Below are 24176 nucleotides of genomic sequence, written 5' to 3' on the forward strand. Positions count from 1 at the left end.
TTGGCTTTTCTGGTCGCAGCCCGGCGACTTCAGGCCTGCTCCGTGGCCCACGCTCCCGGAGGGCAGGACTGTGCTGTGCACAGGCTCACCATCACTGCGGCTGTCCCCATTCCACAGGCGGGAAGACTGACAGAACAGAGGAAACGGGTCCACTGGCTCCCCTTCCAGTTCCCCTGCAGGCTTGGCGGGGCCCTGGGCTCTCTGAGCCAGGCCCTGACTCTCCTGGAGCCCTGCCCCCGGCCTGGCCAGGAAGGCCCATGCCTCTGAGCCATCCCATCAGGGTTCCCTCCTCCAGAGGCAGGCAGGGCTACCTCTGCACGTGGACATTTGATGGTCTGTCCCTAGTGACGCCAGACTTCCTGACAGAGGGAGACACTCAGGGTTTTCAGGAAGCCACCTTCGTACAGGAGTGGACTGCAACAGGGGTGAGTGGGAAGCTCCTCCAGCACTTAGAATTGGGGACACGTGCTCTGGAGGTAGAAGCTTCTAGCACCACAGACATCAGACCAGCGCTGCCTCTCACATGGCGTCACCGGCTGCAAAGCAGGATGCCGACCCACTCTGCTGGTCTGGCCTCTATTCTGCTGGTGGAATTGAGGCCACCTCTGATCCTGGTCTTCATGTTAAAAAAGAAAAACGAGAAAAAATAGCATCCCCCGAGTCCCTACTCAGAAAAGGAGCCCTGCAGGCAAGATGCTAGAGATCATGTTTCCTCTCTGAAAAGGGTTTTACACCTTATTACTTCAGGTGAGCATAATAAGGCTTACAGGCAGGGCCAGGCCAGCTCAGACCACTGTGCCCAGATAGATGCAGTGACCAACTGTGCTCTTAACAGGGCGCGAAGCCAGAATGGAGACCTGTGAGCCTGGAGCCCCGAGTCCACTCTGTTCCTAAGACTGGGGCAGGGGCTTCCCTGGTGACTCAGGTGGTAAAGAATCCCCTGCCATTGCAGAAGACACAGGTTCGATCCCTGGCTGGGTAGGAGCCCACATGCAAGCCCTTGTACCACAACGACTGCATCTGTGCTCCAGAGCCCGGAAGCTACCAACTACTGAGCCCATGTGCCTCGGAGCAACTAATCCCAGGCTCCACAGCTGCTGAAGCCCGAGTGCCTGGAGCCCATGCTCCACAACAAGAGGAGTCACTGCGATGAGAAGCCCGTGCACCACAACTAGAGACTTGTCCTCGCTCGCTGCAACTAGAGAAAATCCTGTGCAGCAAGAAAGACCCAGCACAGCCAATAAATAAGTTAAAAAAAAAAAGACTGGGACCTAACTACTGCTCTGCAGAACATCTGGGGTTGGGAGAACAAATCCCCTCAGGGAAAACACCACATTAGAGCTATTAAGGTTGGGAGGGAGGTGACAGGTAATTAGCTAGGTTGTGGCCCAGTGAGTGAAAGTCACTCAGTCGTGTCCAACTCTTTTCGACCCCATGGACCGTATGGGGTCCAGGCCAGAATACTGGAGTGGGTAGCCTTTCCCCTCTTCAGGGGATCTTCCCAACCCGGGATCGAACCCACATCTCCCTCATTACAGGTGGAATCTTTACCAGCTGAGTCACAAGCCCAGTGTGGGTGCGATAAATATCGAGGCACAAATTTAGCCCTGACTGAGGTCATGAGTCAGAGGCCAGAAGAAACCTCACATGAAAATTTGGAAAATGCAAACACCAAACTCAAAATGCTACCACAAAAGGAAATGAATGGTGTTAATGAAAGTAAATGGTTCCCTGGTAGCTAAGTGGTAAAGAACCCGCCTGCTAATGCAGGAGACGTGGGCTCATTCCCTGGATCTGGAAGATGCCCTGGAGAAGGCAACCCACTCCAGTATTCTTGCATGGAGAATCCTATGCACAGAGGAGCCTGGCAGGCTATAGACCACGGGATTGCAGAGTTGAAAATGACTTATCAACTAAACAACAACAACTGTAAGTAACACAAGCAGCACAAGGGAAGCAATGCCGGCGAGAGAGAAGACCCCACTGGGCGACTCTGGGCTATAATTCCAGTGCTGTGCCCGCCACCCTGCTCGGGGACCCTCAGGGACCTAGCAGTGCAGGCTCATAGCCGCTGGGATGCACTCACTCCAAAACAGCTGAAATAAAGTACAAAGGGGACGGGGCTTCAGGAGGGCAGGGTGGCAGTGGATTTGCTGTGGGCAGTTCTGTGCCAGCTCCTTGCCCACATTTTTCATTCCTCCCTGACTCCAGGGTTGAAGACTGTCACTCTGCTAGATGCCAGCTGGGGACCAGGCTTCAGCCTGGGACTTCAGGGGCAGGTCCGTCCATGCTTGCGGTTCTGGGCCCATCTTGGCTGTTATGCTTCTTGGGTACGAATTAGCTAACTGACACCTCCTACCATCTCCAAGCCCAGACTTGGCATTATTTATGCACATACAACACACCCATTTGAATTCTAAATGTATCAGCAGGCCTGGTGACCTCATCTACCTAACAGTAAAAATGCTAGGCCAACTTTCTCTGGGTAGGGAGAGATGTGGTGTGACCCGCTCCTTCTCCACAATTTATTCCAACAGCCCCTGAACCTAGAGCCTAGAAAGGCAAACTTCATCCCTGTCAACCCAACTCTAAGCCCGAGGTGAGCGGGAGGCGGGGCCGCCCCTCCCGCGCTCCGGCACTTACTTCAGCAGGTCCTTGTCCTTGTTGAGATGCTGGAAGAAGGACGGCTCACAGATGAGCTGGTTCTCCTGACAGACTTGCTTGCAGGACTGCCCGGGCTCGGCAAATTTTACCTGCAGGGCACTCAGGGGCGGCCACATCACTTGCCCGTGGCAGAAGTCCTAGAATGACAATGAAACTGTCAGGCAAGGGGCCAGGGATGCACGTGGGGGAGTCCCCAGTCTGCCAACCAGTCCCAACAAGCTGGGGCACTGGCTGTGTGAGAGTGGAGAGGGACAGTGGATGGGAGCCAGACAGACTCAGGTTGGGATCTCAGCTAGAACAGGCCTTGGCCTTGCCACCTCTACTCACCAGCTTCCTATGCCCAGCACCGTGCCTGCCAGTAAGGGGCTATCACTTCATGTCCACGATGATACAGTCGAGCTATTTAAAGTCTCCGCCCTTGAAGGCCCATCTCCAGGCCCACGTTCATCAGCTGTTCCATGCCCTCCGCCCTAATTCCTAAGACAATTTCAGCGACTACCTAATCTGACACAGAATTTAACAACGGTTACCTAATATAACACTGTTCTGTGAGTGCTAGTCTCAACTCAGGGAAGCAAAAGAGGTCTGTAGGTCTCTGGAATAGAACCTATCGTGGGGACATGGTCTTGATAGAAGCTCAGTTGGTTGAAATAAGTATAACACAAATTCAATCGCTAGAGAAGCTGTCCGAGGATGTGTGATAGGAGGTGAAGTAACCTGGTCCCCCCTGAGAGGAGAGGCACCCAGAGGCAGGGAAGGTGGGGGTGTGCTCAGGATGGGGCTGGTTGGTTATTCCCGGGACCTACTGGGAGCGGAGGAAACACATACGTCCAAGGGAGTCACGGGCAGGGAGGACCAGGAGGAAACGTGTGCAGCAGGGATGAGCTGAGCAGTGAGGAGAAAGGTGAACTGGGACCAGGGATAGGGCAAGTGAGGAGCGGGAACTCTCCCCAACCTGGGACCCTAGCTTTCATCTCAGCCATGCCAGGAGCAAGTCTGAACAGGTACCAGGGGTGGGAACTCAGGTACCACTGACACCCAGAGACCGCTCTGCTTAAATGTTGCTGATGGAACCCTAGTCAAAGCCCTCCAAATCCCTGAGCCATCCAACCTGCAAAAGAAAAGCCGTGTTTGTTTAACTTCTTTTGGGGTGGGCTAGCCCTTTGGGTGCCCAGTGATGGCTAGGATCCTGAGCTCTCAACTCTACTTAGAGGAATTCACCCCAGACATACGGGACACATGGGGCAAAGAAACCTACTCAGGACACAGGGAAACGTAAGCAATGTTGTTGAGAGGAGAAATGGAAGATCTGAAACAAACTAAAGGTTGTCTATAAACAGGTTGTGTTTAAACACTGAGAGCCAGACATCCTGGAGTGTGAAGTCAAGTGGACCTTAGGAAGCATCACTGTGAACAAAGCTTGTGGAGGTGATGGAATTCCAGCTGAGTTATTTCAAATCCTAAAAGATGATGCTGCTAAAGTGCTGCACTCAATATGCCAGCAAATTTGGAAAGCTCAGCAGTGGCTACAGGACAGGAAAAGGTCAGTTTTCACTCCAATCCCAAAGAAAGGCAATGCAAAAGAATGTTCAAACTATCACACAATTGCACTCATCTCACACATTAGCAAAGTAATGCTCAAAATTCTCCAAGTTAGGCTTCAAAAGTATGTGAACCAAGAATTTCCACATGTTCAAGCTTGATTTAGAAAAAGGTAGAGGAACCAGAGATCAAATGGCCAACATCCATTGCATCATAGAAAAAGCAAGAGAATTCCAGAAAAATATCTACTTCTGCTTCATTGACTAAGCCAAAGCCTTTGACAGTGTGGATCACAACAAACTACGGAAAATTCTTAAAGAGATGGGAATTCCAGACCACTTTACCTGCCTCCTGAGAGACCTGTATGCAGGTCAAGAAGCAACAGTTAGAACCAGACATGGAACAATGGACTGATTCCAAATCAGGAAAGGAGTATGTCAAGGCTGTATACTGTCACCCTGCTTATTTAACTTATAAGCAGAGGACATCATGCGAAATGCCAGGCTGGACGCAGGACAAGCTGGAATTAAGATTACCAGGAGAAATATCAATAACCTCAGATATGCAGATGACACCACTCTTATGGCAGAAAGCAAAGTGAAACTAAAGAGCCTCTTGATGAAAGTGAAAGAGGAGTGAAAAAGCTGGCCTAAAACTCAATATTTAAAAACCTAAGATCATGGCATCCAGTCCCATCACTTCATGAGAAATAAATGAGGAAACAAGAGAAACAGTGACAGACTTTATTTTCTTGAACTCCAAAATCACTGCAGATGGTGACTACAGCCGTGAAGTTAAAAGACGCTTGCTCCTTGGAAGAAAAGCTATGACAAATCTAGACAGCATAAAAAAGCAGAGACATTACTTTGCTGACAAAGGTCCATCTAGTCAAAGCTATGGCTTTTTCAGTGGTCATATATGGATGTGAGAGTTGGACCATAAAGGCTGAGTGCTGAAGAATTGATGCTTTTGAACTGTGGCATTCAAGAAGACTCTTGAGAGTCCCTTGGACTTCAAGGAGATCAAACCAGTCAATCCTAAAGAAAATCAATCTTGAATATTCATTGGAGGGACTGATGTTGAAGCTCCAGTACTTTGACCACCTGATGCGAAGAGCTGAGTCATTAGAAAAGACCCTGATGTTGGGAAAGATTGGAGGCAGGAGGAGAAGGGGACGACAGAAGACGAGATGGCTGGATGGCATCACCAACTCGATGGACGTGAGTTTGAGCAAGCTCTGGGAGTTGGTGATGGACAGGGAAGCCTGGTGTGCTGCAATCCATAGAGTCCTAAAGAGTCAGACAGGAGTGGCTGAACTGAAGTGAAACAATCTAAAGGTTGTATTTAAACAGGTAACTGTTCAGATACAAAGAAAACCAAGCAATGTAATAGGTTACTATGCCCTGACATGGAAACATCCCCAGTGCAAATTGAGAAGGGAAAAAAATAGGTTGAATGCGGGTATATAGTGTGTTTCCATTTGTGTCAATACACATAATCAGGCCTGTGTTCCTGTAAGAATATTTCTGGCATCACTAAGAAAAGGAAATGGATAACAGGGTTGGGGATCATCAGGGAATTTAATTTTCAATGCATGTCCTTCTGGAATATTCTTTTTCCTCTTGCTTTCTCTCTATCCTCTTTGTGGATGGGGAGCTGGTTAACCATCTCAGGCTTTCAGAACTGGAGCCAGCAGGGACAGGTTCCACACTCCTCCTGTTGGTCACGTGGAGCATTGCAGGACTGGGCCCTGCAGGGTCCCTGAACAGTGAGATGGGTGAAGCCCCAGAATGCAGGCCAGAGATGCATCCAGGGGGCCCTACAGTGCTGTTTGCATTTTCCTCTTTCAAACCTCAACTTCCTCATCAGAAAAATGTAGATGATGAAACTGATGATTTCCTATGGTTCCTGCTTCTCCCCGCTTCCTTGCTGAAGGAGGTGATGCTATTACACGTGGCGGAAGCTAACTGGCAAGTAGGCTCCTGTTCCAGTCTCCTCATCAGGGCTTGAGATCCCACCAGTAAGGTGAACTTGCTGTCGTCTCCCACGTTACATCGTCATGTGAGGCTGTGCATGCCTGAGCCTGAGTGCGTGCTCAAGTGGCTTTCGACTCTTTGCAGCGCCATTGACTACAGCCCGCCAGGCTCCTCTGGCCATGGGATTCTCCAGGCAAGAATACTAGAGTGGGTATATGCTCCTCCAGGGGATCTTCCCAACCCAGGGATCTGAACCCTCCTGCATCTCCTGCATTGGCAGGCAGGTTCTTTACCACTAGTGCCACCTGGGAAGCCCAAGTGAGTTTGGGGCTTAACAAATACCTCACAGTGTGAGGTCAGGAACCCTAGAGCCTGAATTTGTATCAGCTGACAGCAGAAGATTCCAGAAGGGTCTAATAATTCAGATATGAAAGAAATGCACTGGTTTAATAGGATCCAGTTTAGGGTTTTGACAGTGCCACAGGGCAGAGAGTAAGCAGAGTGTCCTCCTATCTCACAGCCCAGGGCTGGAAGACCTTGTCTAGGTCTTCAGATTTGCGATCATCTTCAGCATAATCCATGGAGTTGCTAAGACTGGTGTGACACAATTATTTCAGTCTGGACATTGTTACTAAGAGTGACAGCATGATGGCAGACCCGGGCACCCGGAATGGGAACCCTGAGTGTGCACTAGTGGCTGTCACTCTCTAACCAGGCAGCATATGGAAACTTACTGGTTGAACTTTGAAAATATGTCCATCAAATAGGAAGGAAGACGCATGATGATCAACATAGTCATTGCTGATCAAAGATGAGCATGTACATGGATATTTGGAAAAGGCTAAGTATTGGTTTTTTGGTTTGTTTTTCTGGCTGGCTACTGTAAGCAAAAGAACTGATGCTTTTGAACTTTGGTGTCGGAGAAGACTCTTGAGAGTCACTTGGACTTCAAGGAGATCAAACCAGTCCATTCTAAAGGAGATCAGTACTGAATATTCATTGGAAGGACTGATGCTGAAGCTGGAGCTCCAATACTTTGGCCACCTGATGCAAAGAGCTGAGTCATTAGAAAAGACTCTGATGCTGGGAAAGATTGGAGGCAGGAGGAGAAGGGGACGACAGAGGATGAGATTGTTGGATAGCATCACTGACTCAATGGACATGAGTTTGAGCAAGCTCTGGGAGTTGGTGATGGATAGGGAAGTCTGGCATACTGCAGTCTATGGGGTTGCAGTCAGACATGACTGAGTGACTGAACTGACTGTAAGCAGCTTTGCCTGTAAGTCTTCAGGAGAAATCTGATAGTGTTTACAGCCATTAAGTATTGTAATAAAGAGATGCAAAGTCTAACGGACACCAAAGCCTACTGTGTGACTGTACACAACAGGTGAACAACTAGGAACCCTGGATCTCTGGACACCATGACCGCTGAAGATGCAAACGCTGGCTTCTACAGCTTGGTAAGAACACTGCAGAACGTCCCTCCTACAGGCAGTGAGAGCTGAGGGTGGTGTCTACACCTGCAGAGTCTGGTGGACTCTTCAGAGACTGCTTCTTATTCATTCTGAGCCTCACATGGTTATACGACACAGTCCAAGGGATAAAACTGAAATGGGGAGAAAGATTCTTCCTTGTTAAACTAGGAGGTGGTGGGACCAGGGAATGCGCTTCAGATCCGAGACCTAGATTTGAGGCCTTGGCCTCACCAGGGCGGGGCTTTGGGCACACTGCTCAGTCTGGCCCTGCCTCTGGTCCATGCGGAGTGATGCTGCCAGGCTGCGGGTGGCGCAGCTGGGCTGAAGGCTGGCAAACAGCAGACGCTCCCCCAATGCTCACCGCCCTCCGCTGGTCCCTCTGTGGAGGCGGCGCCTGTGCCCTGTGTTGGGCTCCGGAGGCACTGCAGCACTGGCGTGTGCAGAAGCGAGACAACGCTGGATAGATGGAGCCCTGGGCCTCGCCCCCAGCAGGGCAGACCGAGCCCACCTGCTGAGCTCTTAATAAGCCCCTGCAGCCGCCAGTGCCGGTTCCCTTTAGCAGGAGAGCTTAACTCAACTCCACATGAACTCCTGGGTCCCGGTCACCCTTGCTTTGGCTCCCCGGGGGCTGGTCCGGTATCCTCTCACTCGTCTGTTCTGGGTACCAGTAGGACCAGAAATAATGAAGATATATTGGTGGGAGTGTAAACTGGTGCAGCCACTGTGGAAAACAGTATGCAGGTTCCTCAAAAAAACTAAAAATAGAGTTGTCACATGATCCAGCAATCCCAATCCTGGACATACACCTGGAGAAAAGTCTAATTTGAAGATATAAATGCACCCCAACGTTCACAGTAGCACTACTTACAATGGCCAGGACATGGACACAACCTAAATGTCCATGGAAAGACAAAAGGTAAAAGAAGACATGATATACATGTATACATACATGTAATATATACATATGTATGATGGAATGCCACTCAGCCATGAAAAAGAATGAGATAATGCCATTTGCAGCAACATGGATGGGCCTAGAGTGTCCTATTAAGTCAGAAGGAGAAAGACAACTACCATATGATATCACTCATATGTGGAATCTAAAATAAAATGTGTAAATTTGTCTATGAAACAGAAAGAGACTCATAGACGTAGAGAACTGATGTGTGTTTGTCAAAGAGGGCAGAGGAGTGAGGGAAAGATGGATCGGGAGTTTGGGACTAGCAGATGCAAACTAATATATATGTAAAACTGAATCACTCTGCTATACACCAGAAACTACAGAACATCGTAAGTAACTATACTTCAATAAAATACATTTTTAAAAAAGAAAGCAATAGGGAAAATAGCAGCAGGCCCCTTTTAAGGCTTGGTGAACCATGTGGAAAGCCTGAAGGTGAACAGGCTTGAAGACAGGGAGAATGAAAGTGTCCCCAGTCTATGTGACAACAGGTAAGGCAGGAGGGACTGGGGATCTGAGTTACGGTTCTGCCTCCAGCTGCAGGACTTCACAAATGCCCCTCAAGTTCCCTCTGCCTGCTTTCACATCTAAATGCAGATAATACCATTTGTCCTTATATAACTCCTGTGAGATAAAAAATGAAGTGACTCTAAGAGGGAACCCATTAAAGTGTTAGTCGCTCAGTCATGTCCGACTCTACAACCCCAGGGAACACAATCCACCAGGCTCCTCTGTCCGTGGGATTCTCCAGGCAAGAGTACTGAAGTGGGTTGCCATTCCCTTCTCCAGGGGATCCTCTCGATCTGGGGGTTGAACCCAGGTCTCCTGCACTGAAGATGGATTCTTTAGGATGTGAGCCACCAGAGAAGCCAAGAGGGCGCTGAGAGATGTTAAACATCCCAAGGTGGAACAGTTTGCCGCCAGGGTTCAGAGGGAGAAGTCGAGTTGCCTGGATCACCTATGACAATCGTCCACAAGGGCCATCTCTTTGTCCAGCTGCTTGCAGGGCACAATTGACACAATAGCTTGTCATAAACCCCTTCTCACCCCAGGTGCCAGCCCCGCTGGGTGCTCACGGAAAGTGAGAGGTCCTCTGTTTCACTCAACCTCAGCATCAGCTAACAAGGCAACGCCAACTGGCCTCATCTCCTTGTTCACTCACTCAACTCACTCGTTTGTTCATTTGACAAATACTGTACTTGCTGAGAAGCAGAAAAGCATAAGGGTTTGGAGTTCAGATTGCTTAGGTTTGAATCTCAGTTCCTCCGAGCAGCTGAGTGGTCTTGGCGAGCCCTATAACCTTTCTTGGCCTCAGTTTCCTCAACTGTAAAATGATGAAAACATCAGCACTGACCTCAGAGAGCTGTGGAGGGGAGTAAAGTAATTATAATGTGTGAAATGCTCAGAAATGTGCATGATCAAACACCGTGGGTTGGCTCTTACTGTTATTATGATCAAGGGACTTTTCTATGCCCTTGGGGATGACTTGGTTAAAAAACAAAAAAAAGGAACTAAAACACCTGCCTTTATAGAGCTTCTTTTCAGTGAGGGAGACAGAGAAACTAAATAAATAAACTATATGTAATGTTAAAAGCCAGTAATTGCTCTAAATAAAATGAAGCAAGGATAAGGAATTGGGACTGTTGGGGAAGAGGGTATTCAGATAAGGCATCACTGAGAAGGCAACATTGAAGAAAAGACCCGAGGAAGGAAAAGTGTGAGCCACGCAAGTGTCTGGGATGGACATAACAGAAAGCAGCAAATGAACGGCGAAGGCTGTGACAGCAAAGCGTCCGGCGGGTTCCAGGAGGAGCGGGCTGTTCCATGCAGCCTGAGCTCTGTGTGTGTGTGTGTGTGTGTGTGCGCATGTGTGTGTGTGTGCATGCGTTGGGGGCTGGCAGTAGGAAGAGATGGTATCTGGGAGGTCAGAGCCCCTAGAGCTTGGGCATGGGGATGGCCCAGGTAAAGCCTTGGCTTTTCCCTGAAGTGAGATAGGAGCTACTGGAGAATTCTGGGCAGAGGAGTGACAGGATCTGCTGAGCTGAGAACAGCAGACAGGAGCAGAAGCTGGAACAGAGAGACAGTTAGGGAGCCACACAGCAGTGCAGAGAGAGAGAGGACAGCCTTGGGCATCTTTTTCCAACAAACCTCCATGAAATGCTCATAGGGTGGCTTTGAAGGGTCTCTCAGGCATCCGTTCAAAACTTAACGAACAACTATTAACACTTACCCTGGGTGCTGGAAATCTGAATGTGGATGAGACAGAGTCTCTGGGGACAAAGGCCCGCACTTAAAAAAATTACAGAACAGTACACAACAGATTGTCCAACCAGGATGCAAAGGCCACTGAGAGGAGAGAGAGAATTAACTCTGGGGACGGGAAGGGGTGGGGGTCGTGTCAGAGAAGGCTTCCAGGAAATAGGGACTTCCGGGCTGGGTTTGGTAGGCTAAATAGGAGTTAGTGACTTAGCACAAACACAGTGTTTTGCAGATAATTGGTGCTCAATAAAGAGCCACTGAACAGCACTGAATGCTTTTGGCATCCAGGGGCTTTGATAGAAATAGAAAAAGATACTATTCTAACCCAGAAGCTTTACATAACCATAAGAGACATAAACAGTAATTTCCAATCTGGTTAACAAGCTCACTTAGACACAGAACATCTGCATTCCTCTCTAATAATGATTTTAGCCAGTCACCAAATTTGCCTAAGTTTGCTTCAGTATGAAATTTCCCGATAGTAACAACAGTAAGAAAGGTCTATTAATCAACATACTTATGAGAAGTAATGTTCTGAGCCAATGAACACAACGTACTCTGAAAAAGTAAGGGTGCTGCCTTTGTCACAAAGGCTAAGTAACAGGATGGAGAAAATGTGATTCACCTAACACCCAGAGAGCTGGAGAAGACACGGGGTGGGGAGAAGGGGAGGCTGCTCCCTTGGAGAGAAGCGCTTGGTTGTAGGTAATGGGATCTTTTCCATAAAACCCCCACCTTGAGTGGATGTCTGGCTAAACCTTTGATTGACATATCAGGTGCAGGTGGATTCAGACACAAGTCTGGAAGCAGGATCTAAAGGAAATAAGGTCAGGGATTTGCAACAGAAAAAAAAAGGGGTGGGGAATGGGAAGCAGGTTCAAGGTTATGAAATTGGGATTTGGGCCAAGTTGAGCCAGCTAGGTGAGGGGTAAGGGGTATATTTGTTATTTATGTTACAGCAGAGGAATCCAGGGCCAAGCACAGAAAAAGTGTTCAATATATCATGCGTGACTGGATTGGATTAAACACATTTCAGTTGCTTGCTGGTACCTGCCATTCTCAGCTTCTGCTGTCCTCAAAAAAGTGAACTCTGTCCGTGGGTGGCCCCTGGGGCTGATTCCCAGCAGCAGGTGCAAATTTACATTTCCACAAGGGAAACAGAGAAGGTGGTCGTGAAGCTAAGCTGTGGTGACTAATCTCTATGGTGATCTTTATACTGCAAGTCAACAAGCTCATGTTGCAAAGATTTAGACATGAACCTCCCACATTTCAAACTCTTCTACACGAGCAGTCTATGGGGAGAAACAAAAACATATGTGCACATACATGTGAATGTTCAAGGTAGCACTCCACTCTTCACAAAAGCCAAAAGATGGAAATGACCCACAGGTCCATCAGTGGGAGAATGGGTAAACAAACTGTGGTCTATCCACACAATGGAATACTATTCAGCAATGAAAAAGAATGACGTGCTAAAGCATGCCATGGTATACATGAACCACACAAACATTATGCTGAGAAGTTGCACAGGGCACAAAAGAGCTTTTTAGGGTGATGGAGATGTTGTAAAACTAGATTGTGGTGGTAGTTGCCCAACCCTAATAATTAACAACAACAAAAAGCCCCACTGAATTGTACCCTGACATAGAGTGAATTTGAGGGTCTGTAAATTATACCTCAATAAAGTTGTTTAAAAAAAAAACAAACCACACATGAAATGCTCTTACCACATGCTCTTCAGCTATATTTTCTACGTCCTGTAAAAACCCTATAAATACTATACAGGGTGATTGTGCTCATATCATTTTGCAAGAAGCTGTGTCTTTTACGTGAAAACCAAGTAAATTGGTTTCTGGGCTCCTGCAGTAGAAGTTAAGGCTTTCAGAGGACCTACTTGGTGCCAGGTACCCTCTCAGCCTTAAACATGTATTCATTTCTTGATTCCTCTACCAACCCCAGGGGTGGGTCATAGTCTCCCCACTGGACAGAAGAGGAATCAGCACACAGAGGTTAGGAAACCTGATCCAGGTCACCCAGAGTGCGGGCTAAACCCGAAGTGAACTTGGCTGTAAGACTCTAGGGCCCAGCACTCAATTGTTACCCACTTAACCCCCCTGGGTTCAGGAATGGCTGGGCAAACAGCAACCACTAATTTTTCAAAAGAGTGAGTACTTCTTAAGCAACTGCCAACCTTCTCCCTGTTTCAGTTCCTCTTCCTCTTTCCCTGTGACCTGGCACTTCTACCATCCCCCCTATGCTGAGCTATCCAGATTCCCTGCCAGGTTTGTTTCTGCATCTAGAACATTCCCCTAGGAGGTCAGGATGGGCCCCCATGAACCAGATTTCCCAGGAGCTAAAGTTGATTCCACTGCGGCTCTTGGAGTTAACTCTTTTCTCCCCCTCCCTATCTCCAGAGTGCTTTTCTCATAAACGATACAGCTCCTTGCAAAATAATGTGAGCATGGCTTTCAGAAATTAACCTGAGCATTGACATTCCATCAAAAGAACTTGCTCTACTCTCTGGCCTGAGGCAAGCATCTAAGTCTTTCCCAAGAAATGCATAAGGAGAACCTTAACAAGCCTGAAGACACCCAGATTAGGGGAGAAGAGTGCTCTGGATCTTAGAATACATTGGATTTTTCTCCCTGGCACCAGCTCCTACTGCTGGAGAGGGTGCTTCTCTTGGAGAGAAACGCAATAGGGCTTGCTATGCAAATCAACAGTAGAGGGAATGGGGGCATTCAGGGAAAAAGCAAGTGGTTTCCTAAAGCCAGGATTCATTCCCATTGGGTGTCGCCCAGTCTGGAGGGGCAGGTTTCCTGCTGTCAAGCACTCTACAGAATACACGCTGAGGCCCAGGGCTTTCTCAATTGCGGTCAAATGGCGTCCTCTGGCCGCCATTGCCTGGGGTGAGTGTGATGAACAACCTTGAAAGGGTTCTGGGATAAAAGCTTCCTTATTCCCTTAGCAGATCACACGGAGGGCTCTGAAGGCAGAGATCAGCCTAATTAGGGCTGTGGCCCTCCTACGACTTAAGAGACGGCAAGCATGCACTACCACCACCCTTCAGAGCTTGAGGCTTTCCTGTTCACACCAGAAACAGCCTCTGCCTCTCACTGCTCTTTGAAGATGGTCTTTGGGCAGCAAAAATACTGAACACTCCAAGTTCTGAAAACACCAGGGCCTGGAGCTAATCATTAAGAGACAGAAGACCCGATCTGTGAACCAATCGGGTCTTGGCTTGCTAATTTCCTTCTGGAGTTGGGGAACATTATGGCTTCAAGAAAACCCTCCCTGGAGGCCTAGGATAAACTCAAAATAGGCCCCTTTATTGCTCATTAGCAGTACCGAGACAATGCTGAACAAGAAATGCCCCTAAACACAAATGATTCCTAGAGTGACTTTTCTAAAACACCAATCTGATAGCATCACTGCCCTATTCCTGAGTTAAAATCTGTCTGCGGCCTCCTCTTGTCCCAGAATCAAATTCTGAGCTGAGCCTCAGCATCTTTTCATGATGTATCTCCTCCGACCTCCTCTTGCATCATCTCTCTATCTTCAGTCACAGTGCCAACCTTCCAATTCACCACCATTTCTCTTTTTCCCCCAGGCCTTCGCACCTCGGCCTCTCAGGTACCCCCACTTTGCCTTCAGGACTCACCTCCCGCAAAGTGCTTCCAGACACTCTCCCTCCCCTCCCCCGTCCCCACCCTGCACCTGAGTTACATGATCCCAAAGCACACCTGGCTAGTCGCTGTGACAGGTGTAATCACTGGCAGCAGCACTGCCTATCATCCTGACCTTGAAGCTACTTGAGGACAGGGACTCATCCTTTGACACCTCTTCTTCCCCAACTCCGGGCACAGTCTGCAGTCCCCTCCAGTTGACAAATCCAGAGCAGATGCATGAATAACAGCAGGCAGAAAAGAAACTCCTGGGTTTCTGTGAGCTGCAGAGCTCTGCAGAAGAAACTCTACCCAGGAGAAGTGTGAAAGGGCAATTTTATGAGCATGTTTTGTAGGAGATAATTTTATTAATTGTCTCTCTGAGTCATTAGGGTTCAGCTGAGCCTCTTGGATCTTGGCACACAGGAATGAAATGCACACACACTCATTACCCTCCTCATTCATTTAATCATTCTTTCAGGTTTGTGCACCTTCTCCCTGCCAGGCAGAGGGCTAGGCACTTGGATGTCAAGGGGACCAAACTGGGTGTGGCCCTGCATCACTGACCATTTAACAAGGTCTATTTGGGGAACAAATAGACCTTCCTGTTTGAAAGGAAATCTAGTCATAGGTTTAAAAAGAATGGGTCACATGATAACTTCTAAGGACTGGCTGGCATTCAAGAATCTTAGGGAAGAAAGATGGCCTTCAAATAAATATGATAAAGTCTTTTCAAATATCATATGATACCACTTATATGTGGATTCTAAAAAATTATATAAATGAACTTTTTTTTTACAAAACATAAACGGACTCACAGACAATAAACAGAAAACAAGCTTATGGTTACCAAGGAGGAAAGTGGTGGTGGTCGGGGGGATAAATTAGGAGTTTGGGATTAACATACACACACTAGGGACAGCGACAGTCACTCAGTTGTGTCTGATTTTTTGCGACCCCGTGGACTGTAGCCCGCCAGGCTCCTCTGTCCATGGGATTCTCCAGGCAAGAGTACTGGAGTGGGTTGCCATTTCCTACTCCAGGGGATCTTTCCGATCAGGGATTGAACCCGGATCTCCTGCATTTCAGGCAGATTCTTTACCAACTGAGCCACCAGGGAAGCCATATACACACTAATATATACATATATAAACTAATCAACAAGGACCCACTGTATAGCACAGAGAACTATACTTAATAGTCTGTAATAACCTACATGGGAAAACAATCTGAAAAAGAATGCACCTGCGTAACTTCATCACTTTGCTGTTTACCTGAAACTAATACAGTATTGTAAATCATCCACACTCTGATATAAAATTCAAAATGTCTTTTTACAATGTGGTAGTGAGTAACCATTTTCCCTCAGAGGAAGCTGAGACAGGAAAGGTGGAAGTGGGTTCTGGCAGGGATCCTGGTAAGATCTCAGCCTCCGGGAAAGGTAGTAAAGTCTGTGATGTGTTAAAATCTCACTGCCACAGGCCACCGCATCCCTGTCTGCACCTTTGGGAAGGGCTGGCAGCTTCTTGAGATCAAAGAAGATGGAAAGTATAACTCTGGGACAAGTGTCATCGCCTGAGGCTCCAGCAATGCTGTTGGCGCAAGCCCGGGTGGGTTCAAACCAAGCCAGCATCCAACCCTGATTCCATGACTGAGCCCTACGACCGAGACTCTTGGTTCTTGTTATCCAGAGAACGGGTGATGATTGCTACCTCCCAGGATTACTGTGAGGATAAATGAGATGATGTGTTGGGATGTAAAGTCTGTATGTAAAGGGCTGCCCCCATCAGGATGATGATACTGTCATTCTTGAGTTAAGTGTCATATAAAGAGTGAATGAGATAGTGATTCAAGTGCTCAGCTATCGTGGTAAAGTCTGATGAATACTACTGTAGAAAACATTGTCACATAATATAACAATGTATATTAAATAAGCAACAGCAATAGTGTGTCTTTATTGAGCATATGTGTCGGCCTTGTTCCAAGCACTTCATATGTACTAGCTCATTTTCACATTAGCCGCTTGAGGTTCTAGTATCATCCTCATTTTGCAGCAGAAGAAACTAACACATCCAAGTGATACAGCCAGAAGGCCTCAGCAGAGGGGCTGGAACTTCAGGAGAGGGCTGCACTGTAGACCCTCTTTCCATTAACAAACGTTCAGAACATCAGGCCTGGGCCCCTGAAGCCTCTGTCTCTGGCTGGCCCCGTCCAGCGGCTGCACTCAGGGCTGTCCCTGGCTCACCACAGTCTCTGGCCTCAAATCTTTCCTTGGAAACCTGCCGTGGCCTACAGTCCACGCCTGCTTTCACTCTGAACACGCCATTTCTACTTTCAGCCTTCAGAGTCTTCCCTGCCTACGTGTCAAGATCTCTTGATTGCACTAAGATGCTCTGCTTTGAAGCAGAGTCCCTCATCTCTCGCATCTGGTCAAGGAGCTCATATTCCCCTACCCATGGGGGCTCTCGGCCTGCCTATTTCTAGCTCTGTGCTATTTCTGAAGCCTAAGGAATTAAGATGTTTTAAAACGATGGCAATGGCACTTTTGGCCTTTACTTCTCTGAGCACAAGACACAGTGTCCCAACCCTGTTGGGGGTGGTGGGACCCGAGGAGCCCTCCCCAGCTCTGGAAGTAAAGTTTTGCTTTTATCTGTTTTATATACTTGGATCTCAAGTAAAGTTTCATTTGAAAAGGAATCCTATTTTTAAAAACATTTGAAAACCACTATAGAGTCCTACCTATTTGGAATCACTGACATACTGAGCCATCTCTCTGTCCCCCTCCCCACCTAAGTCTTTGTGTGGTTCCTGGACAAGGGTCAGGTCTGATGGTGAAGGAGGTTTTCATCTTGACCATCCAGTCCCTCCCTTCAGTATCCATCTGACGTTCCACCCACAAGGAACATTTTTACTCCAATAACAGCCAGACTCCTCTGGGTGACCATGGCAGTTCACATGTTAGAATTTCAAAAAGCCCTCATTTAGCTTGCGGAATCCTCCAAATCAGGAAAATCTCACAGAAACATGGTGAGCTTTTACTTGTTCACGGGTTACCTGGGGTACCAGAAGGGAGGGAATGGCGAGGACAGACGGACTTAGGAGAGTCTTACCTGTTTTTCGATGAAAGCATTGATTCTCTGTAGCATCCCTTCGCATGTGAATTCATACGGCATGTATGGCTCAATCTGCAGAAACAGAACAGATCATGAAAGAGGAGAACACGAGACAAGTAATCTGTTCCCAGTTCTCCACTGATTCACCCACACTCAGGTGCCAATGCCTGCAGGCAGTCAGGTGAGGGGCTAAGAATATAATCTTGGAAATTAGCAGACCTGTCTTCACAACCTCCCTGTTCCTTATCAGCTGTGGGGCCCAGAGCAAATTAACTACCATCTTTGAGCCTCAGATCCTTCAAGTGTGAAATGATGATAAGAAAAATCCATTCTTTGGGATCTGTGATGAATATTACATCGAGGGAAAAAGTAAAGTGCTTAGTTCAGGGTCTAACACATGGAAGGCATCCAACCAAAGGTACAGAGTGTCCGTTGTTGGAAGGTAAGATCTATGGGGCAGGATCCATGGCTGCGGATCAGCTGTATCTGGTGCTGAGAAGCAGGGCTCAGCTGGAACCAGCAAACACCTGGTGAATGTTTCTCCTCATGTGGTGAGTTATTTCACGACAGTGAGAAAACTTACTTTTGTATTAGTAGGTGAATATGTACCCAAAGAACTCACGGAGCAAAAAACAGTGACGACGCATCACAGAGATTTCAGCAAGAGGGTTCCAGGAGGCTAGAAGGTCAAAGCCAACTTCTGCTAATGTTGGGCTTTTAAGACCAGCTATGATTTCAGCAAGCCAACACTGAGGGAGGGCCAAGATATGGAAGATGTTCTCCGGGGAGGCAAGTAGTGGGAAATTAGACTTGAAAGAAGGAGTGTGGGAGGACAGAATTAGGATCATGGAGTCTAATGAGCTAGGCTAGGAAGGAGCTCACTGGATTTCCACAAAGGACTTGAGATTTCTACCCCAAGGAGCCTGGACTTTATCTGAGGGTGCAAGTAATGCAGAAGGTGCCTCACTGGGGTGGGGGAGGCAATCTGATCAGCACTGTGATACTGACGGAAGGGGAAGAAAAGTGGGCTGGACTTCTGCACCGCCTACGCCAACATTCTGAGGTCCGTGTCTTCAGGGGCAGCCGTCTGGCATTATTAACCTGAAATGGACATTACACTTGGGAGAAAATCACCAGTAATCCAATTTTTTACAGCTTCAGAGAACCCAACAGCAGTTGGCACGTTCACCACGTCCCTCTTAAGTCTGCACTTGCCTATCTCAAATCTGCAGGGTGGAGGCCTGGACAAAACATCTGTGAGGTGAAGCCTGATGAAAATGGGAAACTGACAGAGAAGATACTCATCTGGGGGAAGCCAAGCAGTTGGGCGCAAGGCATATTCTCCCATTTTCTGTGTTGATTCATACATTACATTCGAAATCTTCATCATCTATCATTGTCACTTTCATAACGTGTCTTTGAATACACAATTAGATGACATATCTCACAGCCATGGCTGCCTCATCCACCCAGAGAGCTCCAAAAGAGGCAGAGCCATAAGTACTGTAATACCAGGGCAGGACTATTTTGCAAGAACTAAGGTCCTTTTGTCCCTAGATAGTTCACCTCAGACGACCACAAAATCCTTTAACTGACTTACATCTTCCAAGCCTGCATCTTTTCATCTCAAGCTTTTGCACTTGCTGTGCCCTTTCTAGTCCTTTACACCCAATGTATACTTATTTTCTTTTAAAGAATATTTATTTAACCAACCTGTGAGTGATTCCAGAAGCTTTCTCTAATTGACTAGAAATATGTCTCCCCCCATGTTTGTTGGAAAATATATGGAGGAATAAGAACAAAAAACATACAATAGAGGACTTGGCATATCGGTTTCATTTATAAAGGGATAAGTAGGATTTCTAGAGTGAGATAAACAAACTTCAGTGACCATGTGTCATGCCACCAACAGATCCATTTATGCAGTAGGAAGCATACTAAACACTCAAAGGTTTTACTACATATTCACTCAAAGGTAAACACTACATAACACAATATGTAGTGTTTACTACATAAACACTCAAAGGAAAATACTACATATTCCAAAGGGCATCCATTAGAAATGAAAGTGAATTAATTCAAAGAGCTCATGCAATAAACACAGAAAAACGGCTCTTCCTAGGTCACCCTACCAACCAAACCCAGGTTAACCAAAGGGATGCTGACTCATTGCTTGCTCTGTGGCCAGTTCACTGTTCTAAAAGATAAGGAACCAATTTTCCTATAAAGGAAAAGTCAAAAAGAAAAGAAACTATATTCTTAAGCCATCGCTGCCAGTAAGTTCCATGAGCCATCTTGCTGTGGATGGGAACAGGGCCCTCTGTGTGGGAAAGCTCTGCAGCTTAAGGAATATTGAGCTTTGGCTAGTCTCTGATGTTAGATCTGTTGCACACATTTTGTGTGTGTGTGTCAGTGAGAGAGAGAGAGAGCGAGCATTCTGCATAACAGTCCTTCAGGGAAAGTCAAGGCCTCTTTGGGGGATGGAATGAAAGGGAATGTGAAACCGCACCAGTCACTGAGAATTCCAAATAGGGCCAGTTATGGAGAAGCAGGGGGGAGTGTTTGATCATCCCGCCTGGTGGAAGGACTGTTAATCATGGCCACAGGAAGGATGCCTGCAGACTGCACCACGCAGTCCCTCCTGGCCTTGGAAACTGTCCCTATCCCCCACATTGTCCTTCATTTTCTCCTCTTTACCTTCTTCCTTCCTGTGCGATGTCCTCTCTCCTCTGGCATCACTCAGCGTTCTAAGTCAGAGTGTGGATTTCTACGGGAACTGCAATCTGAGATCAGCTAACCCCTGCATGGCCCCACCTGACTGGTGGCTTGGCACCAGTCAATGAGAGATGGTCTTAGAAGGCAGAAGACCACGGGTTGAGTCTTATCTCCTCTATCTACTAAGTCGAGAATTTTAAGTTAGACACTTCATGTAATTTCTCTTGATGATTTCAAATGTAAGACAGGTCATGCCATTCCACTGTTCAAAACTACCCATCATACTTAGAATAAAATCCATAATCCCTATGGTGATCTCTTTAAAGACTCTACACATTCTGGCTCCTATGGAATCTTCTATGGTCTCCATTATTTACAATAGGAAGTTGGTCGTCTTTTATACTGTTATTCCCCTGAATGTAATAAATTTTTCTCTGGCTGCTTTCAAGATTATTTTCCTTATCTTTCATTTTTGGCAGTTCAGCTACAATGTACCTAACTGTGTTTTTCTCCATTTTTATCCTGCTTGGCCTTCACTGAGCTCCCAGGATCTGTAGGTTGATGTCATTCATCAATTTTAGAAAATTCTTAGCCATCATCTTTTCACAAATGTTTCTTCTGATCATTCTCTCCTCCAAGATTCCCATCACACATAAGTTAGGTTGTTTGATGTTGTTCCACACATCTTATATGCCCCCTTCTTTTTATCTTGTTTCTCTAATTTCAATAATTTCTACTAACAAGCTGTCAAGTTCACTGATTATTTTCCTCTGCTGTGTACAGTCTGCTGATAAATCCAGTGAAAGAGTTCATTTCTGATACTATCTGTACCTTCGGTTCTAGTATTTTTTCATTTGGCTTAAAATTCCTTTTTCCATTTCTGCTGAAATCCCCCATCTGTTCACATATGCTGTCCACTTTTTCCATCAAACATTTTAATATATTTGTCTCAGCATTTAAAATTTTCTGTCTGATAATTCCAACATCTGGATCATCTCTGGGTCTGGTTTTATTGACAGAGTCCTCTCTTAATGATGTGTCATGTTTTCTTGCTTTTTTGAGTGTCATGTAACCTAAAATCTTGTAATTAAATATGAGAAATCTTGGTACCAAATTTCTGACACATTTATAACAAGCTTAAGGGTTATAATGACAATTGTTTTTGTATTACTCTCATCCCTTATTTTATCTCTCTTTCTAACTCTCAACTTTTCCTTTACTTCATTTCATGCTGTTTTTCTTCTTAAATTTCATCTTAATAAACCAGCCAAAATACTAGTTTCTATCCAGGTCCTACTACTTACTAGTTGTGCGATTTTAGGTAAATTACTTAATTTCTTTAAACCTTAATATTCTTATCTGTAGAAGGATTAAATGAGATAAGGCTCATAAAGATGTATAGAGAGATTTTACATGTGTAGAAAGAGCTTCTCCCTACATATCATCTATTATAATTAACACCCTCCCCCACACCAGTTAAGTGTCCTTAGTTTAAAATTATTTAAACAAATCTGTGTTGTTCAAACCACCAAGGGAAAGGGTTTTAAAACATGGAACAGTAGATGTTCCATGGAGTGAACAGAGCCTCGCTTAGGAGTGGATAGAACTCAGCACCCACTCACTGCTTTATGTGTCAGGCATTCCTACGAGATTTCTGTCTGACAAAACGGATCTATGAGCTACAAGGTTTTGAACTTTATGACCCAAGATTTTCGTCTGTACATTAACTTTTGAACTACTCCTTTTTGAGGCCATGCACACTTAACTAAGTGTTGTGGGTTGAACTGTCCCCCAAAAAAGATATGTTGAAGTCCTAACCCTGTGAATAGGACTCTATCTGGAGATGCAAATAGACAGAATCAAGTGAGATGAGGTCATACTGATTTAGGGTGTCCTCCAATCCAGTAAGGGCTTCCCTGGTGACTCAGAGGGTAAAGCGTCTGCCTGCAATGCGGGAGACCTGGGTTTGGTCCCTGGGTTGGGAAGATTCCCTGTAGAAGGAAACAGCAGCCCACTCTGGTACTCTTGCCTGGAAAATCGCATGGATGGAAAAGCCTGGTAGGCTACAGTCCATGGGGTGCAAAGAGTTGGATACAACTGAGCGACTTCACTTTCTTTTCTTTTCTTTCTTTCTAATCCAATATGACTGATGTCTCTGGAAGAAGTGGAGAAGACAGAGAGACACACGTATGGAGACCATTTCATGACAACAGAGACAGGGGTTAAAGTGCTGCAGCTACAAGCCAAGAACAGCAGAAGGTGGATGAGACAAGGAAGCACCCTCCAAGAGGGGCTTCAGAGGGCGCATGGCCCTGCCGACATTTCACTTTAGACTTGGAGCCTCCAGGGCTGTGAGGGAATAAATTTGTGTTGTTTAAACCACCAAGCTGTGGTTCTTTGTTACGGCAGCTCTCGAAGCTAACACCCTAGAGGACTCTGAGGCTGAAGAAAGAGCTTTCAGTCTTTATGAGGAGGCCCCTCTGGTGGGGAAGATCCAGACATGTGGCAGACACTTGAGGCAGCTAGCCTCACTAGGCACGCCATCTCTCGGCTTGGCCACCAGAGGTCTGGGGAACTTCTGCCCTAAACTGTTGAGGCAGAGATGTGATTGTACACGTCACTGATGGGAAGCTCTGAGCAGTCACCCCAGAGCTCAATAAGTACAGTCCCTCTAAAGGGACATGGACAACACTGGAATGCTCCTGTTCCCCGGAGATGTTCTCAGGAAGCTGAAATTGGCTCTTGTGGGGTACACATTCTATTTCTCAAAGGGGTCAGATGGTCCTTTACATGGGCCAACTGGTGACTTCTCCCAGCATACATGCCTTTCTAGACTCTTCCCCGTGACTCTCACTGTTCCTCCAACTCTTATCTTCTTGAACCCACTTCTCAGTTTAGGTTTGCAGATCCCCACTCATCCTCTGAGACTTAACTCAATGTTGTATTCTCCTGATGTCCTTATAAGCAGCAGAGAAGATACAGAAAAACCCACTGTTACCAGAGAAAAAGGAGTGGGGAGGGATAAATTAGGAGTTTGAGATGACAAACTACTATATATAAAATAGATAAACAACAAGCTCCTATACTGTATAGAACAGGGCACTATATTCAATATCCTATAATAGAGTAAAATGGAAAAGAATATGAAAAAAAGTATACACACATATCTGAATCATTTTTCTGTACACAGAAAACTAACAAGATATTGTAAATCAACTACGCTTCAATTAAAAAAAAGAAGCAGAGAAGACAGACACTTCTCAATCTCTGGCATGTTGGTCTTGGCACCAAACATCCTTTGCCTTAGTGTGGTGATTTGCAAATATCTATCCTCATTCCCTCCACGCTTCCCATGCATCTGTGAGGTACATTATGCTGGGTCCTGAGAACACAGCAGTGAGACAGATACAGTTCCTGCCCATGTTGCTTACAATCTAGTGAAAATCAAGACTATCACTAACAAAAATAAGAATATTATAGCATTACAATGGCCGTGACATAGAAACAAACTAAATGTCCATCGATGGAAGAGTGGATAAAGAAGACGTGGTATATATGTTACTCACACACACACACACACACTGGAATATTACTCAGCCACAAAAATGAAATAATGCCATTTGCAGCTATATGAACGGACCAACAGCCAACAGACTATCATACTAAGTGAAGCACCTCAGATAAAGGCATATCATTGTACGATATCACTGATTTGTGGAATCTAAGATACAACGCAAATGAACTTGTCTACAAAACAGAAAGAGACTCACAGACATAGCGGACAGACTTTTGGTTGCCAGGGGAAA

General features: G+C 46.3%; 1 protein-coding gene across 8 annotated transcripts in view; it reads right to left on the bottom strand.

Moving 5' to 3' along the window:
- MGAT5 (alpha-1,6-mannosylglycoprotein 6-beta-N-acetylglucosaminyltransferase) overlaps nt 1–24176 on the bottom strand; it is a 389158-nt gene that overhangs the window by 10066 nt on the left and 354916 nt on the right. For all 8 annotated transcript variants that reach the window (XM_061135085.1, XM_061135082.1, XM_061135078.1 and 5 more), the window contains 2 exons: nt 17653–17727; nt 2644–2801 (listed from right to left, as the gene is read on the bottom strand). In XM_061135085.1, coding sequence (XP_060991068.1) covers nt 2644–2801; nt 17653–17727 — 233 coding nt within the window. The remainder of the gene's footprint in view (nt 1–2643; nt 2802–17652; nt 17728–24176) is intronic.

The sequence above is a fragment of the Dama dama genome, chromosome 33 (genome assembly GCF_033118175.1).
Source record: "Dama dama isolate Ldn47 chromosome 33, ASM3311817v1, whole genome shotgun sequence".
Lineage (NCBI taxonomy): Eukaryota > Metazoa > Chordata > Mammalia > Artiodactyla > Cervidae > Dama > Dama dama.